The 19,840-nt window shown below is 41.7% G+C and overlaps 2 protein-coding genes and 1 pseudogene across 11 annotated transcripts; 2 read left to right on the forward strand and 1 right to left on the reverse strand.

Moving 5' to 3' along the window:
• Positions 1-4,304: 4,304 nt before the first annotated feature.
• Positions 4,305-7,130, forward strand: LOC117947666 (transcription factor Spi-B). Its single transcript, XM_034876810.1, has 6 exons — positions 4,305-4,466; positions 4,642-4,676; positions 5,407-5,620; positions 5,748-5,866; positions 6,035-6,188; positions 6,388-7,130. Exons 2-6 carry the CDS (start codon positions 4,656-4,658, stop codon positions 6,693-6,695), a joined length of 816 nt encoding a protein of 271 aa, XP_034732701.1. The 5' UTR covers positions 4,305-4,466; positions 4,642-4,655; the 3' UTR covers positions 6,696-7,130.
• Positions 7,131-8,333: 1,203 nt separating this feature from the next.
• On the reverse strand, positions 8,334-19,209 carry LOC117947648. Of its 10 annotated transcripts, none has more exons than XR_004657279.1 (3): positions 17,742-18,268; positions 14,887-17,169; positions 8,334-8,344 (listed from the first exon to the last, which is right to left on the reverse strand). XR_004657279.1 is itself a non-coding variant. In XM_034876773.1 (3 exons), the coding sequence occupies exons 1-3, from the start codon at positions 19,168-19,170 to the stop codon at positions 11,111-11,113; spliced, it is 336 nt and encodes a 111-aa protein (XP_034732664.1). In that variant the 5' UTR covers positions 19,171-19,186; the 3' UTR covers positions 10,607-11,110. The 10 variants fall into 10 exon arrangements, 5 of the variants coding, with proteins under 5 accessions (XP_034732664.1, XP_034732662.1, XP_034732665.1 ...); XR_004657278.1 differs by lacking the exon at positions 8,334-8,344 and adding an exon at positions 10,607-11,170 and having other exon boundaries at positions 13,784-17,169; XR_004657282.1 differs by lacking the exons at positions 8,334-8,344; positions 17,742-18,268 and adding exons at positions 10,607-11,170; positions 17,254-17,448 and having other exon boundaries at positions 16,973-17,169.
• Positions 8,820-10,558, forward strand: LOC117947667 (annotated as a pseudogene).
• Positions 19,210-19,840: the final 631 nt, after the last annotated feature.

The raw sequence follows: 19,840 nt of genomic DNA on the forward strand, positions 1-19,840 counted from the left end.
GTGTGTGTGTGTGTGTGTGTGTGTGTGTGTGTGTGTGTGTGTGTGTGTGTGTGTGTGTGTGCATGTGCGTGCATGCATTCACAAGTCAGTTTTCCAATTCACCTGCCATTCTGTGACCGTTTACAAGTGACTCAGACACAATACAGACAACAGACAGATGATCAAATCACTCTCACACACACACACACACACACATCTCACACACATGTTCAGCAACATGTCATCATATGGCCCAGCCCTAGCCTGTAGATAGTCAGATATTGCAAACTGATTTCTGTCAACAGATTAATATACTAAAATAATGTAATATGCAGAAGCTGGAATGTCACTCCAATGTTAGTAGTAGTGGTTCATCTGTGAAAGACAGAAAGTGATCTTACATATTTTACATTTGTTTTGCCTGTATGGCTGCACATTTCTTCAAATTAGATTCAAACTCTGACCCTCTCTAAATCCCTTCATAACCTTGAGTTTATTTTTTTTGATGCAAGCTCCTATTTTTAGCCTGGATGTCCCTGCTCATTCTGAATAAAGGTGATTGACAACATTTTTAAAGCAGTCCAAAAACCCAAATCAGATAAGTTATCGGTGACCAAATAAAGTGAAACTTCACCTGCATCACTCTGTGTGTTTCTGACTGCAAGGGTCCAATGTCTCTCTTGCCTTATCACCTTGTCTGAGTCCTCCAGGTGCAAGCTGAGTTATAGGAATCCTAACCGTCACCCATTACACTCAGGGCTGAGGGTTTTTCCAAAACACGTTTGTCAAGTCTGTATACACTAGAAGTAAATTGATATGACTTGACAGCTAATGACTTCTACTGCTGCTCCTTCAACTACTACTGTTACAATACTGTAACATCTACTTTCACTACTAGCATCACTACTCTCATAAATACTACTAGGGCTACTGTAACTATTATACTACTTCTACTGGGGATTGATTTTTGGGGGCACAGGCACTGTAAATGATACAGTTTGCCTTTAACTTCCACTATAACCACTGCTGCCACCGTTATATTACCTCTATGTGTTGTTATGGGTAGAAATACCGGATGGATAGATACTTCTACACTGGCTCTAACCACTTTGTGGAATTCACATTATTCCTGAAACGTATATGAGAAGATTAATACCAATGTTATGTCTGTATGATATGTGTGAAGCTACAACAAGCAGACAGTTAACCCAGTTTAGCACAAAGACTGGAGTCTTGTTGTTACAGTGAAGGAGCCAGGCAACCAGCAAGGCAAAACTCAAGAAATACAAAAATTATTAAACAATTCAAATATTCTATGATTCCAGCCTCTGAAATAAGAGGGTTTCTTGCTTTTCTTTTTCATATGTTATTGTAAACTAAATATTATTGGGTTTGTGGACTTTTGGTCAAAATGTTAAGACTTCCAATTTGGCTCTTTGGACACTACTGGATTGAAATTAGGACTTGTATTGGTATTGGTAGTGATATTATTTTGGTCAAGACAAAGACATTTCAAAATGGAAGAAGTTGCCTACAAGTGATGTTGCCTGAGCTTTGCAGGCAAATTATTGAATGAGAAAAGCATTGCCTTGTAGTTTATAAAGTTACACCTTCAACCTACCAACATGTAGTTACCATGAAGTCAATAAAAAAAGAAAATCTGTAGTGGATGTTGCGTTTGTGCTGGTTCATAAAATAAAATGATGATGCATATTGTGGGGTGTGGTGGTTGAATGTGGCCTATTTTGCTGTTTGATTTGTTAGTTATGGATGTGCTTACATCTGTTTTACATGTAACGTTAGCATCCAGAGGGTTAAAAAATGGTGTATGACATCATCTGCTTTAAGTAAGGAAAATGTTCTTAATATTTCACTTAAGCTATTTCTCTAACTTGCTGAGCAGGTTTCCAGACTGCCGACGCTTTCAAAACCACAGCACCCTAGAAAATGTCATGAACAAACAGCTAGTGTGTAGCAATCACTTCATGATCAGATTTATCAAACACAAATCAAATTATTTGAGTACAGAAGAAGAGCTGGAACATTTCACAGTTTGTGTGTGTGTGTGTGTGTGTGAGAGAGAGAGAGAGAGAGAGAGAGAGAGAGAGAGAGATGGGTTCATATAGACTGCATTATTTCACATGGTCAGCCTGTCACAACAGTGGGAAAACACTGGCTCTATTGGGTCAGCTGCTGTGCTGTTCCAATCAATTTCCTGAGAGATTTACACATAAACTTGTAGGATTGCATACATGCACAAATACATGTCCTCATTTTTTTAGGGATGGTCCCAAACCAGACATAAATAAATGCACCATATTTAAGTGTCTCATTCGTAAAATGTCCTAAGTCTCCTTATCATTTCAAGACTTCCTAAAGTCTGGAAACCAACCACTGACTTTGACATATTGACCTTCCATGACCCAAATTTGTTTCTTCGTGCACTCTGATAGGTTTACTGTGTTAGGGCCTGTGGTGATATTTTAGTGTGATGCATTTCTACACACAACTTGACAAGTTGTAAATTTACTGATGCTGTTCCAGTAAACACAGTTTGAGCCCAGGAATAAAACACAGGGTGTAAATCCACGCTGCTTCTCCTGTTACATACACGTTATATATCATCAGTCTAAGGAGGTCACAGGCTAGCAATGCTGCATTTGGATTTATTGTGACACTGCTTATCAGGCCATAAACACTCGTGTCAAAGGCATTTTTTGGGCAATATTCATTGCTGTAATGTTTTATTTCTTGAGCTTGAATGTACATCTGCCATCATTTACATGCTTCATCACAACATGCATTGCAGGGAATCACCTTAAACAGGTCCATAAGAGGATTAACACATTTACACAAAGAGCCCCTGACATTCCTGTTCACACCACTGAACAACCAGAGTGTGCAGTTGACCTGATGTCTTTGGACTGTTTGGGGATGAACACAGGTTAATGTGGATTATAATCTGGAGAAACAGGAGCGGCAGTTGAATGGAAAGGAAATTCTGCCACTGATAAAGTTTCACCTCCAGGCTTTGATTCCAATTCAGTTGTAATTTCACGATTGAATTACCATCCTTACTTCGAGCACTGAGGCACTGAATTTGTGTAAAAGTTTCAGAATGGGTTTACTGTCTCATTTAACTCCAGACCATATTATTGTTTTCATGAGATACATGTTGGTACAGCAAGCTATAAAAGTTTATCAGTTGGACAAGTTTTGTCACCGTGTCGCAGTCAGTGTGTGTCTCACACAGGTTTGGGGAAATCCCTCAGCTGCACACACACACACACACACACACACACACACACACACCCTGAGAGAAAAAGATGCATGTTTTATTGCCAGTACTGGAATCTTTGCTGAAATATTTAAAAACGTAACAACAATAAAAAGGAACATGCTTATTTGTAGCATATGTCAAAAGTGAACAATGAATTAGATCATGTGTTCCTAACGTGGATGTGATGCAATACCTGTGGCTTTTTGCTTCCCCACAGTGGTTCATACAGCGCAAGGAAGCTAATTACAAAAATTCTCCATCACAGTTACAACGATGTTCACAGATTTAAGTTACCGCATTTGACTTTTTCTCATTAATTGTTATTAAATAGTCAGTTAGTTAAACATTTCTCAAAGCAATAATCTTGAAATATTGTTTTGAGGGTGGTTTTGATTTCTCTAAGAATCAGAGGTATATGTCCATGATGTGCTGAGCATAGTTTGTGATGAATAAGCAGAAATGTTACCACTTACTGACGCAGGAGGCTTTCACTTTATTTTAACCCTCCTGTTTAGAAGTTAAAAGGAGCATTACGTGTTTTAGAAAATGGATTACCACCCACAATAATGTAGCTGTAGCAGATATCAGGTCTTTTTAAGGGTTCAAGTGTTATTAACAATGTAGTTGTCAACAGCTATAACTACTTCTGTGAAACATCCATAACTGGAAGCTGTTGTATAAATATGAATAAAGAATGAATGACCATTTAAATGTCCTTATAGCTGTGTACTGTAATGTGATGTAAACAATCGATTATATGTTTATGCAGTGCTTATTTACTCCGCAGCGCTGTGGAGATAGGTCTGGCAATGCTGTCTGTCTGTGCTATATCTTTCCCACTTCCTATATTCAATTATCATGCCAAACATATAAAGCCACATTGTTATCTTCCATGGTACGTCTGCTGTGGAAACAATTATTTAAAAAAACACAGATATTAACCAACAGTTTGATTTCATGAAATAAAGCTTAACACTCTAAAAACACTCCCTGAATCTCTAGCTGTTGTATAAAATAGACTTATGTTGTTAACCACTCCCACTCTTGGAGGCTTGGCCAAAAGTGTGCAAAGACTATAAGAGAAGTGATGTCCAGGTGGAGCATGACACAGGTGAGAAATTCAAATTTTCATGTCTCCACCTGCTACTGCCTGAGGATACTACCTCGCTGTACCAGACACAGGAGCATACATCTCTTACTTTACAAGGTAATCCTTGTTGTTGTTGCTCATTTATTCAGGTTCTGAGATGGTCTATTTTTTTTTTTGCTGTCACATGACTGTCAATAGGATAAGTTAGAGAAGTGCTGAATGTGTGACAGCTTCTTTCACTTCTGCGTTCATTTTGATTCCGGTGTGTCACAAGTGTGTTTTCTCTTTTCAGAATATCCTTTAAGTATGCTGGCAGAAATTGAGACGGTGAGTCTGATATTATTTTTATTTTACTTAGTGTGTATGTTTCTTTTCTTATTTTAAGTTCCATTCATGACAAATGTTCATCCAACTAGATGTTTTAGAAATAGTGTGCTCTATAAGATCATTGTGATAACTGTAACTGACATGTGTTGGCTAAGGGTAAAAGGTTATAGCCCCACATTACTGTTACCTGTGCTGTTGAAAGCACAAACACTTGCATAAATTTGCCAGTCAAACTAAATTACACAGTCCCAGTGGTGTTACCTGGCTCATTTTCAAGACAACAAACACCAGCACACAGCTCAGATCAGGTCAAATATACAGTTCACTGCATATTGATGTAATCAGCGTGCATCATTTTTCTATGCTAGGTGGAAAGATTATCATATTATGAGACTGGTCACTGCTGTTTATTAGTATGTAGAAAATGGATGACTCATAGCCACAGCTCATTTAAAATTGATTTATGAGTGCATCCCTGATCTTCAGATCTCAGAACACTGTATGATCCACCACAGCACAAAAAGTGCACCACAATAAAACAACAATGGGTTTTCATGAGATAAAAACAAAAAAAACGGCAGGTGTGCGGTCTGATAATGTAACACCTCTGGCTGTAATACGAGATAAATGCCCCACTTCATCCAAAGTGTTTTCTCCCCGTCAGCATTACACAACAGAAAACCAAGTGTGTATGATTTCTGAAGCCTCTGTCCTGCTCTTTGTCTGTCAGATGGCTTATGTGACTGAGATCAGGCTGAGCAGAGGTCGGGGGGCCTGGAGCGGAGTGGCTCCCTCCTCCTGCCCTGAGGTGGACCTGGAGGTGATCGAGGAGTACCTGCAGGAGCACTCACTGGAGGTCCAGCCTGCACACACACCGTCATCACCTCCGACCACCATGGGGCAACAAACACACACACACTCCCACCATGGCACCAGGATCATAGGTTAGTATTGGGCAGTCAATGATGAAGACAATAATGGGATGATGATGATGATGATGATGATGATTATGTTGGTGCTTGCATATTTCTGCATCTTTTATCTGATTATCTTTTGCCTGTTTGTCGGTAGAGAACAGTTGGTCAGGCCAGCATCCATATGAGTGGCACTGTGGCTCTCACACTCCTAACGAGGAATATGAAGAGCAAGCCCTGCCTTCAGCCTGGCCTAGTCCCCATGACAACCAATGGGTGAGTTCAAGGACCTCAGTCTCTTAGTAAATTAAACCTCTTACATAGCTTAGTCCGACAACACATCACTGTGTGACACTTGACACGTTTTGATTGACTCTAGTCAATCGTTAATGTGAATGGTTACATTTGAGAATTATTAATATGTTTTCTATATGTTTGCTTCAGAACCACATTGCGTATTACGAGGCACCTGGATACATTGACTCCGACTCGCTGTCCAGTAGCTCCCAGTACCAGGAATACCAAGATTCCCCATCACCGTCATCTGACAGGGGATGCAGGAAGGACAGAGACTCCCTGCCTCTTGTCCCACTTTCAGGTACACACACACACACACACACACACACATACGCACATTTCCAAAGATGCACCTGAGCATCAAAACTCTCAACAGTACAACAATTTAATATATCAACACACCTAACAGTGTTAAGCCCTCTGTTAGGTTGCTTTTTCACCCGGACACACACACATGTATGAGTCACAACCACCTCATATTTTTATTTCCTTCATGGCAGGAAAGAGGAAGGAGAGGTTGTTCCAGTTCCTGTTTGAGATGCTCCAGACTCCATCGATGCGAAGCTGCATCTGGTGGGTCCAATCCTCCTCCGGCACGTTCCAGTTCTCCTCCCAAAACAAGGAGCGCCTGGCGCAGCTGTGGGGCCAGCGAAAAGGTAATCGCAAGACCATGACCTACCAGAAGATGGCACGGGCGTTGAGAAACTATAACCGCACCGGCGAGATTCAGAAGGTGAAGCGGAAGCTCACCTACCGGTTCGATGAGAAGACGCTGAGAGGCTTACAAGGAGACTCTAATACAGTGTAGAAAGCATGATAAGGAGTGTACATCAGCAAAGAAGACTAAACACAATGGATATTTTGATGTTTGTCCCATTAATGTCCTATCTGTTGATTTTAATTCCATGTCATGTAGAAAACAAATGAATACTGAGTATTTGAAAAGCCAGACGATAAAAACACTGTAGGTCAGACTGGCATTCAAAATTATGTAAATCTAAAAGGTTATCACATAATATCTACTTTATAAGTAGAATTCATATTGTTCTTATAATTACAGCCGTGGTTTTCTTTTTTTGTGATTCTCTATTGCAGATGTGAGGCAGATACAAGACCATTTTAAAGACTTAATTAGGTTGTGTAAACAAGCTCTGTTTGTGTAAAATAAATCTTTTTTTTAAGATTAAAATTAAAAGTATATATTTTCAGAATACCTGATATTTTTGTCTATGTACCTATCTATCATCTATCTATCTATGAGAACAAAGATGTACTGTGTTGTGCATATCAGCCAAGCAAACGCAGATGTGCTTATAAACTTAAGCAAACACACACATAAATACACCCATAGCCAAACTTCTACAGTATGCAAAGTAAGCATGCACTAAACAAAACAGCCCTGTTAATCAGTAACATCTACAAAGGCCCCTGACACACAGAGTAGCAGCACACACACACACACACACACACACACACACACACACACACACACTGAACACATTAGCGGTGTTACTTTCTTTGAAGTTGAAAAAGTAAAGCAATTTCATTTTCATAGTCAAATGATGGAGCCATATACATACCTGCTGAAAACCGCATCACACAGGGGCAGACCACATCATGTTTAATCCTCATGGGATGTCATTTCTGATTAAGTTAGCCTGTATTGCAGAGCTGAATTTTTTTTTTGTTCCTGCAATTGTTACAAGCTTGTTTTGGTATGACATTTATGAGTAACTGCATTACTGAAGTACTGTACAGTACTTCTAAATTTGGGGTACACACTTGAGTATATCCATTTATTGCTACTTTACACTGTGCTTCTGTGCTACATTTTTGAGGACAATATTGTACCTTTGACTTCACTACTTTAACCCTTGTGTTGTCTTCCCATTAACCACGAACTTGTCCCTTGTGGTCATAACTGAAAATGAAATGTTGTTGTTGTGCTTTTCCAATGTTTTTGTCACTTTTTCTGATTTATTTGCCACTTTTTCCATGCTTCTGGCACTTTTTTAAAAAGCTGGTTTAATAATGGCGTTTAAATTTTTTCTTGGAATTCATGGTCAACAAACCTCATTTGAATCAAATTATACATAGGTTTTTAGTTAAAAAGGCAGAAATTATGAATTAATTCTGCCTAATAGTTAAGATCTGTTGAGTGGATCACAGATGGGTAGATTTCAAAGTTTAGTTACGGATACTGTTTTGAAACCATCAACAAACAAAAAAAATTCAAATGTTATAAGATTAAATTAAAAAAATTTAAAAATTCAATGAAAGTAATAATTAAAATTACCCAAAGAACGTTGTATGGAATAATCCATGTTATTTTTGGGCAATGTGATTGAAAGAAATCCATATTTCTGATATAAAACACTTTGAAAGGGGTCAATTTGACAGGTGTTTCCCCGCCATTCTGCTGATTAGAAATAACATAATCTGTATCAAAATATGACACTCTGATAGAGGACACTGTGACATTTAAACTACATTTTGCTTTACTTTTTACTACTTTTTAGTAGTTCTACATTATAGTAATACTACTTTTACAAAGTAAAATATCAAGCTGGTAATTTCAAATACATTTGTTGTGTGAAAAATGGGATGTGGCTCATTCCGAAATCCTCTCCTCTTAGGCCACCAAGACACATTTAACAGAATAAGAAAGAATTTTCACTCACTGATGAAATATAGATGGCATCTCCATGGAGTGCATGTCTTTAGTAGTTGTTGTTGTTGTTGTTGTTGTTGTTGTTGTGTGTGCACGCAGAAGCGCATGCATGTTTGCATATAAAAATCGTCTTTTCAATTCAATTCGGGTCATTTGAAGCCAAGAGCCGAGCCAGAAAGGAATAGACTATCTGAACAACAACCACAGGACACATATTCCTGTGGTTGTTGTTCAGATAGTCTATTCCTTTCTGGCTGACTTAACCTCCCTGTGGAATTTGTTCCATCTGCCCAGAGTCTTCAAGAAAACCTGCTCCATCAAACTTTCCAGCTTCTCTGTCTTCCCTGGTTTCCATCTTCAGTGATGGCAGAATGGATTTGGTTTGACCTACACAGTACTAGAGGTGCTGATTGCTGTGGCCTGTTGCCTTGGCAATGTGCTGGTGGTGTGTGCGGTGTGTACTGGTATCGGGGATTCCCTCTGGGAACCCACCTTCTGCTTCCTCGTTTCCCTGGCATTCTAGCTGGTGTGGCGGCTGTGCCCCTGGCTGTACTGTTAGATGGCCGGGGGAGTGTGACCCCTGACCTGTGCCTACTCCTCAGCTGGGTCGTGCTCGTGCTGACACAGGCCTCTGTGCTGTCACTGCTTGCTATTGCCCTGGACCGATACTCTCGGTTACACACACAGCTTAGGTGAGGAACACACAGACACACCGGTTTCCAAGTAGAAAACCTTGCAAGATAACTTGCTTATTTGTTGATTTGTAGAAATAATCCTGTCTTTTATTAGTTCTTTCCGTTTCATCCCTCATGTTCAGATACAAAGCCCTGGCCACACAGAGGCATACATGGCCATGTCTGTGTGCAGGACACTCTTTAGTCTACTCGGTTCACCCCTCTATTTGACTGGCACAACTACTCCTCTCTTGCATCTGATTCCACCAATACATCCTCCTCCTCTTCTGTCATAGCTCCGCCCTGCACCTTCCTCTCAGTTACTATCGCCCTCCCCTTCATGGTTTACTTCAACTTTCTGGGATGTGTCATGGCGCCCCTGCTGGTCATGAACCTCCTCTTCACTCAAATCTTCTGGGGCTTGCAGGGCGGTCTAAAAGAGATGTGTCCCCAAGCCCAGGCTTCTCGGCTCGGGAAAGAGGCTGGCTTGCTTCCTGGCTCTGGTTCTCTTTTTGTTGGCCGGCTGCTGGATTCCTCTGCACCTGATGAACTGTCTATTGCTGTTTCAGGGTCCTCAAGCTGTCACATGGGGGACTCTTTATATAGGCAGTTAATCTTTCTAGTGATTACAGAGTCCAAAGTTGGTCATTTCTTTATTTTCATGTTGAGACATTTGTTCAAAAAGTTCCCCCAGAGGCTTTAAATGTCACGTAGTTACAGATATGACCACTTACCAGCAGTAACAGTGAAGTCTGACAGTCAAGAATCAACTTTTTCAGGTATTCTCCTGTCTTATGCCAACTCAGCAGTCAATCCTGTGGTCTACGCATGTCGCATCCCAAAGATCCAACAGGCCTACAGCCAAATATGGAGGCGCTTCGTCGTGAGGCAGAACTGTTGCCATGGGGACAAGCAAGTTTGCCGATCAACAACAGGCAACTGAGCCAATCACACAGAGACTGGTGGATCAGGAGGGAAGACCCCGACAAAGGCCCACAGTCATTTTAGGTCCAGTATGTTTGAGGTTTGAGTTCATGGGACTTTGTCAGGAGGTTTTAACCTACACAAGAACATCTGACAATTACTGCATCCAACAATCATTTAAGCCTTTCTGACACATAAGCAACTTAGGAACTATAGGCAGCCATAGAGTGAATTTGTGTGTAGGGTTTGGTTTGAATGAAACCTTGCATTTGGTCACCTACCCCTCATCCACAAACTTTAAGTCAAAGCTTTCTCCTGAGTTTCCATTAGAGGGTGCTGTAGACTAACAAACTCACTAGCTGACGTACACAAACCATGAAGCCATCTAAGTTGCATTAGTTGGCAGATAAACAATACCAAGATCTCATTCACTGATTTTAGGACAACTGATTTGAGGCAATAGGACTTTATTATGATGTACATTTTTTTGTAATTTGACAACTTCAATTAATTTATCGCCAACCTTTTGCTGCACACATGTACTTGCTCTTTTTGATAATATTACGAGAGTGTGTTGAGCATTCGTGAGTGTTCAGTGAGCTCCTCAGGGAAGGCAATAGACTGTATAGTTATCACCTGGGCAGGGTGCAATCCCACCCACCAAACTATACAACCTACTACCTCACCCTGACAGAGCCCAAATCCAACACGCAACACGTTCACGTCCTGCTAGGGAAGATGAAACCTAATTTACCTGCTCTATTCAAACAATGGTTAACACAGAACATTACGTTGATTGCTGCAATCGGACATTTTAATTGGACAACATGATTTTCCGTCTGGAAATGACGTTTGGCGAGTGGCTGACTCAGCTGTCTCCTTGGGAAAGACAGTAGATTGTATAGTTATCTCAAAAAGAGGTTACACAACCCCACAACTATTCAATCTACTACCTCAGCCCCAAGGACAGCATCCACGTTGGTTCTGCTTCAAAGATCCACGAAGGTAACTGTCCTGCAATGGTACAAAGAAAAAGAGACAGAGAGGGTTATCTTGATTTACTATTGTTTCCATAAAATACATGCAAGATAAAACTGCCTTTTTGAAGTGTATATGTATGTTACATTTTCAACTGATGCGTTCAAATTCCGTCCCAGCACAAAGGAGTGTATTTGCATCTTTAGATTTATCTCTGTGTCTGAATCTTTGTTTTTGTTAGTGGAGTTGATTCAAAAATGATGACTAATTGCTAAAAACTGCTTCATGACCAATCTTCAACAGCCAAGATTTGGTGAAACGTCTATTACTTCTTAAAAAAATAACATTTTACATATTGGCACATCCTCACCGATCAACCCAGCTTCTTTTTCTTTTTCTTTTTTTGATGCAGAGCCGAATGTCTTTAGGAAATCCGTTCCATTAAAATGAATCAAAGACAAATAATTTAACGGTAAGCAGACATCGGAAAGTGCGAGCACTAATGTGTGAAAGCCTAACAAACAACTCACTGGCTTCCTGAGATTCTGGCATGTGATCGACAAGAGAGAGAAAAAAAAAAAAAAAAAAGCTGCTCGACTCTGTGCCAGGAATTCGTTTCCGTTTTTGCCAAAAACTGAGCTCATTCCAGTGGGCTATCCCTGTGTAGGCTGGCGACGGAGGTACACACACAGATGCCTGCAAGTATGGCTTCCACCAGCTGCCTCTGATTGAATACAAGGCTGGGATTCTGCCCCCCCCCCCCCAAAACACAACAAGGAAACACAAAATGGCGTTGTGCACATCGGCCATTTTAGGTCTGCTTCAAAACATTATAAGTTCTACCTTTTGGGGGGCTTTGCGAGCCTGCTTTCTCATGATGAAGAAAGAGCAGCTGACCTATCGACGGTGATGGAGAATGAATCTTGTGCCACGCACTGAGACGAAGCCAACAACCGATGACACGTTTACAGTCACAAGAACAAAGTAAGATTGCAACCCAAATTCATCAGACAGCTGGAAAGTTCACAGAGAAAAGGCATCAGATGCGGAATGTGACTGGTACCATTAACAGTTAAGCTTTGATTCGATCAGAAAATTGGCACTGAACCAGCAGATCGTATTTTTGAATTCGTAAACTTGTATTAATCTCACTAAGAAAGATTTGTCTCATCATTAGGCAGCTGACTGCTAAACTCTTATGAGATTAAGGTTGGGATGGGCCAGCAGGTTATCATGGCAGCGACTGAAGGGTTAATGAGTGCCAGACTAAATGCCAGACCTGGGCCTTAGATAGACAGAGAAGGGGTTAGGAGGTACACTGCTTGCATAAATTAGCATACAGCCACAACCCCTGAGACTTTGTCCAGACCAGCCCATAGTTAGCATGCAGTAGACCCTGCCAGTCTGATTACAGAACACCAGACAGACAGAAGGGGGTGTGGGGGGGGGCGGGTGTTGGCACGATGCCCAACTCTGCCACAGTGCCAGTGACAGATCTACTCTCTGTTTGGTCGCCAAGAAACGTCTCCTGACTGAAGCTGTATTTGGAAGACAGACTATTAGTTTTATGACACAGTGTACTGGGGGGAAATGGGTCAAATTAATGAAGTTTAACAGTAGAGTAAAACGATTTTACCATTTAGTGCTAGGGGGAATTCTGTTGTTCTGGGTTTATAGCAAAATTGCCATTAAATTCCCTGAACAACTCCCGACTGTTTGGGAAGCACTGAGGCCCCACTCAGTCAGTCATGTGAGCTCTGTTGGGCGCTGTTGTCTGTGATCGTGGACTTTGTCAATAGCACATAAAAGGGGCACACATGGCTCGGCTGGGGCAAATCATTTTCTCTGTCAACAGCTCTAAAATAAATGAGCCTCCAGCCAGTAGGGCAGCTGAGAGGATTTTGAAGGAAAGATGAGGAAAGGAAGAAATGTGGCCTATGGAGTTAATCTCATCTGCCTATCAGACAATCTGTCTGTGCATCTGCCACGGCGGAATTATGGCCAATTGATAGTACATTTATATTAGAAGTATTCTGTGTGAGCCAAGAAACACAGAGCTTGTCCTCTCTTTCCCTCTGACAATACTGCACTGCTGTGACCAACCAGGATGTGTTTTTCTGGAGACAATTTCCTGCATAAGTATGTTAATCTTTCTTTGGGTGACAGTTACACGTGTTTCTTTCCATTCCATTTTTAAATCGATTCATTTTTATGATACCAACACAACTATAAAATAGTTGTGCCTTTAAAGAAAATTAAAAAATGAACACCTTCAAAAGACTAGAAGTTACAATCAACTTAGTTAAAAGAAGTTAAAAGAACAAAATCTAAATTGCTGCTAAACCGAATTACCAGTGTTTATTTACATCTTTTACAAACGTCTAACATCAACCTACTGTGTGCTATTAAAGCACACAGAAAACCACCACTACCCCGCTATCTTTAACAAATCCATACCCAATGGGAAAATTAAGCTGAAAATGATCATGGAAACAATAGGCCGTTTTGTCGGATTCATTCCTCACCCAATACAATCGACGTAAACACACAAATTAATCAGCAAATCCCCGAACACACGCATCACACTCAGTTGCCAACTAAACTCGAAATTGGAGCAGATTTCCGCAGGAAGCCGAGGCAGGGAAATACCTATTGGTTAGCTTGGTCCCTTGGTCCGCGAGACGGGATGAATGCTTGGCAGACACAACGGAGGACGTGCCACACGATTGGTACAGGTTCTTGTTTCTCTCTCTCTCTGAGCTTTGTGCCAAGAATGGGCAGTGTCTCTGTGCCAGGCAGAATTTCAATGAGGGAGGAAGGAGGTGGAGATGGTGGGCAAAGAGAAGGAGGAGCGGCGGAGAAGCTGGAGTTGACACAGAAAGTATGCCATACAACAAATAGCAGGTTGAAGAATTTCCATCGGTAAAAAGATGCAAACGGATGTCTTGTCTTACGTGTGTCCCGTCTCACTCTGGAGAAAAATTGTGTCCAGGCATCTGGCAGATATAAGAGGGCTGATCCTCAATAGAGCGCCATGGTGATTTTATCATACCTGCTTTCTCATCCTCCCCACTCCCTAAGGATTGCCTGATTCCTACATAAAAGGACGAAGGACGAGAGTACTGAGCCTCTTCCGTGCCCACTTGGCATTGTGCCCGCACTGATGTTCTGTATACCCTCATTAGCCGAGAGCAACACAAGGCTCATGCTCACGAGTATTCATGTATACAGAAATACACCGCGATATACATGTAAACACAGCACATTTACTTGACCTGTGCACATGAAAGAAGGTCATCCTATGTGATCCTGATTTTACTAAATGTTAATGAAATGAAAATGCTTCTAGTCCTTTGCCATCAACTTTGGTTTTCCAAGATGGAGGTCTGCGCACACAAATGTCAGGCTTACAGGCATAAGAACTAGGTAAACATGCCAGGCAATGTGTTTGATGAAAAGATAGCCTAACCCAGATAAGGCGGGAGTATAAGGGAGCCATTGTGTTGACTATCACAGTGTCTACCAATCATTTTAACCAGATACACACACATAAGTAAAGCTAGGTTGAATAATGATATGATATAATAATGTGAAGAAAAGGCGGCAGGCACACACTCATTACACTGTAAATCTCCAATTTTAAGATCTATACTTCTCACGTTAGTCTGTCACAACAGTAGAACAACAGAATGTTTTTTTTCATATTCATATGAGTCGGTTTCTTCAAGAGAATGAGAGTTATTAGGGGATACATTTCTGAGTCGCTGGTGTATTGGCTAAAGTATACCCTGCAATTACCCAGATGGCCAGATGTGTTTTTAAAACCTCAGAATGAAGAAAATGCAGATCAAAGGTTCTTTTCCTCTCCTTCATTTACTATCTCTGTCCCCTCTGCTCTTTTCCACTTGTCTATGCTTTTGCTAATGTGCTGATAAGATGTGTGGTTACCATGGTTTCAAATGTTTCTGATGGCTCAGATGCCTGGCCTGGCTGGCATGTTGCTACACGCCCACGTTAGAGCATTCACTAATGCCACACAGAACAGGCCATACACACGCGCATGCATACATACATACAGGGTGTGCTAGCATATTTGTGTGCATGTATACAAAGAGTACGAGTGCAAGAGTGCAAAGTGGTGTATGTCAGGACGAAACAGCTGCAGCTTCCTGCATGAGAAGAGAAACTTCCTGTTGCCTTGCTGCAAACTGCAACTAGTCAGCCAAGATATCAGCCAATTAGCTATGTTGAGGCTGAATGCAGGAAGTGAGCCTGACGGCCTCTAATAGAAAAACTCAGAAACACTATGAGGCAACACGATAAGTTCATCTGAGGATAAGAGAGGGGCGGGGAAAGAGCTCTCCCACTCCTACCTCTCTTTCTGTCTCTGTAACCCTTGTTCTCTATCTTTTTCTACAGCTTCTTCTTTCTTAACATGTTCCTCTCACTGTCACTCGATATACATGTAGACAGACTCTTTTGGTTCTTTTTTAATTCGCTGCTGAATGTAAAAAGCTGGTTGATTTTAAATGACAGAGGCTGATGCAGGGGAATTAGGAGTGGTATATTCACAAATTGTGAGGGGCATGTTGAAAGGGTCTGCCCATATTCTCTGTTTCCTAAACACGTGGCACTGAGACGCCATCTTAACATCAAAACGTATTTAGATCAAGATACAGTACTAACAATAAGCAGTCCAGTTAAAGTCCTAATTGTACATTCAATATGCAGATATTTTAGATTCAATCTGTATTCAATTTTGTGTCTAGAAGTAGGTTAAAAGATCAAATTGTTGCTTGATTCATTTACATATCCTGTATTATCTAATTCAGAGAGCGCAGCGTTGATCGGATGCGTTTGTTTCATGGCATATTGGCCTCTGACATGAGACTGTAATCAAAATACGGAGTGTAAAATGAATAATGTGCTGAGTAAGATATACATCAATGAGACAAATGCTACTGTTTAAGTTTTCTGTTTTTTCAACAGACAGGTCACACTGAGAGAACTAATGAAGAACCGACATTAAACATTTCTTGACAGTGTTGTCTGTTTGTTTGACCTAACTCAGTTTCATTTCTGCCTCAGTCGCGTCTGAAGTGCAAAGTATCATATGCAGTAGTCTATGAGGCAGTGTGACAAGGCAAACATGGCAGTTGCCACCTTTAAACTGTCACACCTCTAAATCGAAGAAAGATAATCCTTCGCACAAACAGCATGTTCCTGCGAAGCAGCTGCCACATATCTATGTTTTAACAGTGGCAGAAAGTGCAAACAGCGTGTGAAGGAAAACAAAGTCAATATTGTCCTCATATTAGGTATCATAACAGATCTGGATGATAAGAGACATGCCAAGTGTCTCACTTGGCCTTTGAAACAAGCTACATTGACCTGAACACAACAACAGCTCAGTCGACCCTCTGAGGTCAAAAAGTAACCAAGAAGGCCTGTCCTTACTCTTTCTGGTCCACAAAGAGACACCTGTTCAATACGGAAAGCCACAGCCACACTGTTTACCAGCCTGTCAGAGCCTGCTGTCCTAGAGCAGAGGGGAGAGGAAGTGGGGACAAGGACAGAGATAATGGAAGCAGGAGAAAGAAGATGGTCAGCAGGGAGTCGAGGAGTCCCTCCGAGCACTAGAAAAGTTTCTCCTGTTATGTCCATTGAGTGAAAATGGCGGCCAGCGGAGTGCAGCGTGGCAACTGACGACGAAAAGACATTTACAGGAAAAATAGCATGATGAAGGACAGAAAAAAGGGCAAGAGGAACTGGAGGAGAAAGATTATAGGGCTGTGAAAAAGACGGGAAGAGGTGTCGCAGGATAAAAAAGAAAAATACCTGGAGCCTGTACGTGAGCGGCGGGCTGGGCCGGAGGACTGGAGGAGAAGAGGGCCGTGATGGCGGGAAGAAGGGAAAAGAGAGGAGTAGAGCACACCCTCTGAGAGCTACACCTCCTTCCCACAATCCCCTCCTACTGGCATGAGTGCGTCTGTCCGTACACTGGGTGACAGAGGGACGTCTGCTCTCACACAGCCCTATAACACATACACAGAAAATGCACACCAGCCACAGTATCAAACGCAATGAACAGAACACAAAAAGACTCATAATAGACTCACGTTACTTGCAGTTGCGTATGACCAAAGCAGTGACAAACACAGACGGAGGACACTTCAAAACACAAACATACACATAATCAATTCGCCAGCCTTTGGTTCGCCCTCTGCTCTGCCCTGTGCTGTGTTTGCCTTAGTCCGCCTGCCCACTTTGGCACCGCTGCCAAGAGGGAAGGGGAGAAAAGGGAGGGCAGGAGGGGAGGTGTAGAGACAGAAAGAGGAAGGGAGGGACATGCTGTAGTCAGAGAGAGAGAGAGAGAGAGAGAGAGAGAGAGAGAGAGAGAGAGAGAGAGAGAGAGAGAGACAGAAGGAACAGAAAGAGGAGGAGTCAGAGAAAAAGAGTTAAGAAAGAGAGCGAGTCACAGACAAAAAAAAAAGAAAAAGAAGAAACTGTCGTGAGCAGACGCGGTGACACAAAACAGCGGGACAGCAGCTGGAGCACTCTGAGGATTTTTACGTAATTCATCTACCATCCAAAACACACCTCTCACCTTGTGCTGTACTTATTCTATTCTGCAGCAACAGACAGATGGCGAGTGAGCAAGCACTTCTATATTGTTTAATATCGCTATATTTTGGAATCAGCTGATCAAAAAGTTCTCTTGCTTCAAAGAGGCGACTCTTTATTCTGTCTGCTTTTCTCCACGTCTCCCTCCATCCTTTTGCAAATTTGTCCTCTCCCTCCATCGGGGATAATATCTTCCCTCCTCGGTGGGAGGGGTTTGAGGGAGTTTAGCTAAATGAATCAGTGAGCGTGGAGGGTGGATATTTCAGAGAATGTCACTTTTTTTCTCTCGCTAGCCGTTGGCATCTTTCCCAGGTCTCCCTCTGCTTTCTCACACCAGCAAGAGAGTTGAACACCAATGCAGATCTTGGATCAGCGAGCTGTCGCCTCTAGATGACCCCAATCATTAGGAGAGAAAACATAAATCCATCTGCTCATAAATGGCCGACCTTCTCTATAACCTGCTTGCGAACCAATCGCTAACGTTTGAGTGGGTATCCCAAGCCGAGCCAACCAATCAGAGCTCACTTCTGAGCTGATGTCATTTTCAAAATGCAGACAGTACTTCTAAAAAAAAAAAAAAAAAAAAAAAGGAATACTTTTTAAATTCGAAATGTTTTCTTCTTTTAAAACTTAAATCAACTTGAAGACATACAAAACAATTTTGTTGTCTTTGGTACTTTAAACAGTTAATTAGTAATCCTTGTTGCAGCTGCTGTAATACCTGAGTTATTGAGTCCTCAAACTGACCAAACACACACAAACACACACACACACACACACACACACACACACACATTATTGGAGGGTTCTCCCAGTCCTTAAAAACTCACCGCGGAGACAAAACAGACCACAATAGCCTAGCTTCTCTGCTTAAATTCCACATGAGTATCTTCTCGAAGATAGGACAATGGACTACACCCCCCCCCCACACACACACACACACACACACACACATATACTGTACACAGACTGTACACAGGCGCGCACACACACATGTGGTGCAAACAATCCAACAATTCGGTTCTTCCATGGAGGCTCAGATTCAGCCAGCAGGTTGGACAGCCCCTCAACCTGACGTCACATCTCCTTTGTTGTTTATGCATTTATTTCTCTCCTCAGCTGAACTCTCTGAACTCAAAGTCCCCCACCCCCCACCCCCCTTCCTCCCCTCATGTCCTCCAGCCCTACACTTACACCCTGCCAATGAAGGCGGGCAAATACAGTATGGCTTTAACGAGGAATGAGAAGAAAACAGACAGACAGACTGACAGACAGACAGAGAGACAGAGAGACAGAGAGGAGAGACAGGGAGGAAAGAAAGGAGCTCTCTCACATTTTCTTTTCCTCCTTTTCTTCTTCGATCGCTCCCTGTGTCTCTCTTCCTGCTTGGCTTGTAAAAGTTTCAGCTGCATGGCGGGCGGCCTCTTTTGGCAACAGTCCAACTCTTGACTCTCCTGTCCCCTTGCGAGAGAGAGAAGGCAGGGAGGACAAATATAGTCACAGCTTGACTGTACTGTACAGTTGCAGATAAAGAATGCACAGTGTAGATCTAATGTAGAGTAGATCTCGTGTAAAACACAAGCTAGCCATGGCTCGAGACATCAAGCAGAGTTTCAAACGGCTGTGCCACAGTTGTGATGTTAGTCTGCCTTTAACTGAGTTTGACAGCTGAGTCTGATAACAGTGCATTGTGGTGCTCACACCCAGTTCACACAGGGACACTTTGTTATCTCTCCTGGTATTAATAACGCGAGCTGCTCAGTTGCTTGGGTGTATAGACAGATTTGCACATGTACACAAGAACATTAGAAACACCAAATATTTACTTTACTTTAAAAGATAAAGCTAAGTGGGCCCTCTGTTGCATTGCAAGTACAGGCAGGCATGAACATTGTTACTGATTTACTCCCCTTAACTTGGTGCAGAGGGGTTTAAATTACTGTAATGTTGAGGTAGTTTATCAATAAAAGTGGCCTAATCATTTAATAATTATTTTCTCTAAGCTTAAATTTAGTTATAATGCTCTCGTAGTTTAGCTAAATACAGGATTAAGCCATTCATTGTTTTGATAAATAAATAATG

The sequence above is a fragment of the Etheostoma cragini genome, chromosome 7 (genome assembly GCF_013103735.1).
Source record: "Etheostoma cragini isolate CJK2018 chromosome 7, CSU_Ecrag_1.0, whole genome shotgun sequence".
Classification (NCBI taxonomy): domain Eukaryota; kingdom Metazoa; phylum Chordata; class Actinopteri; order Perciformes; family Percidae; genus Etheostoma; species Etheostoma cragini.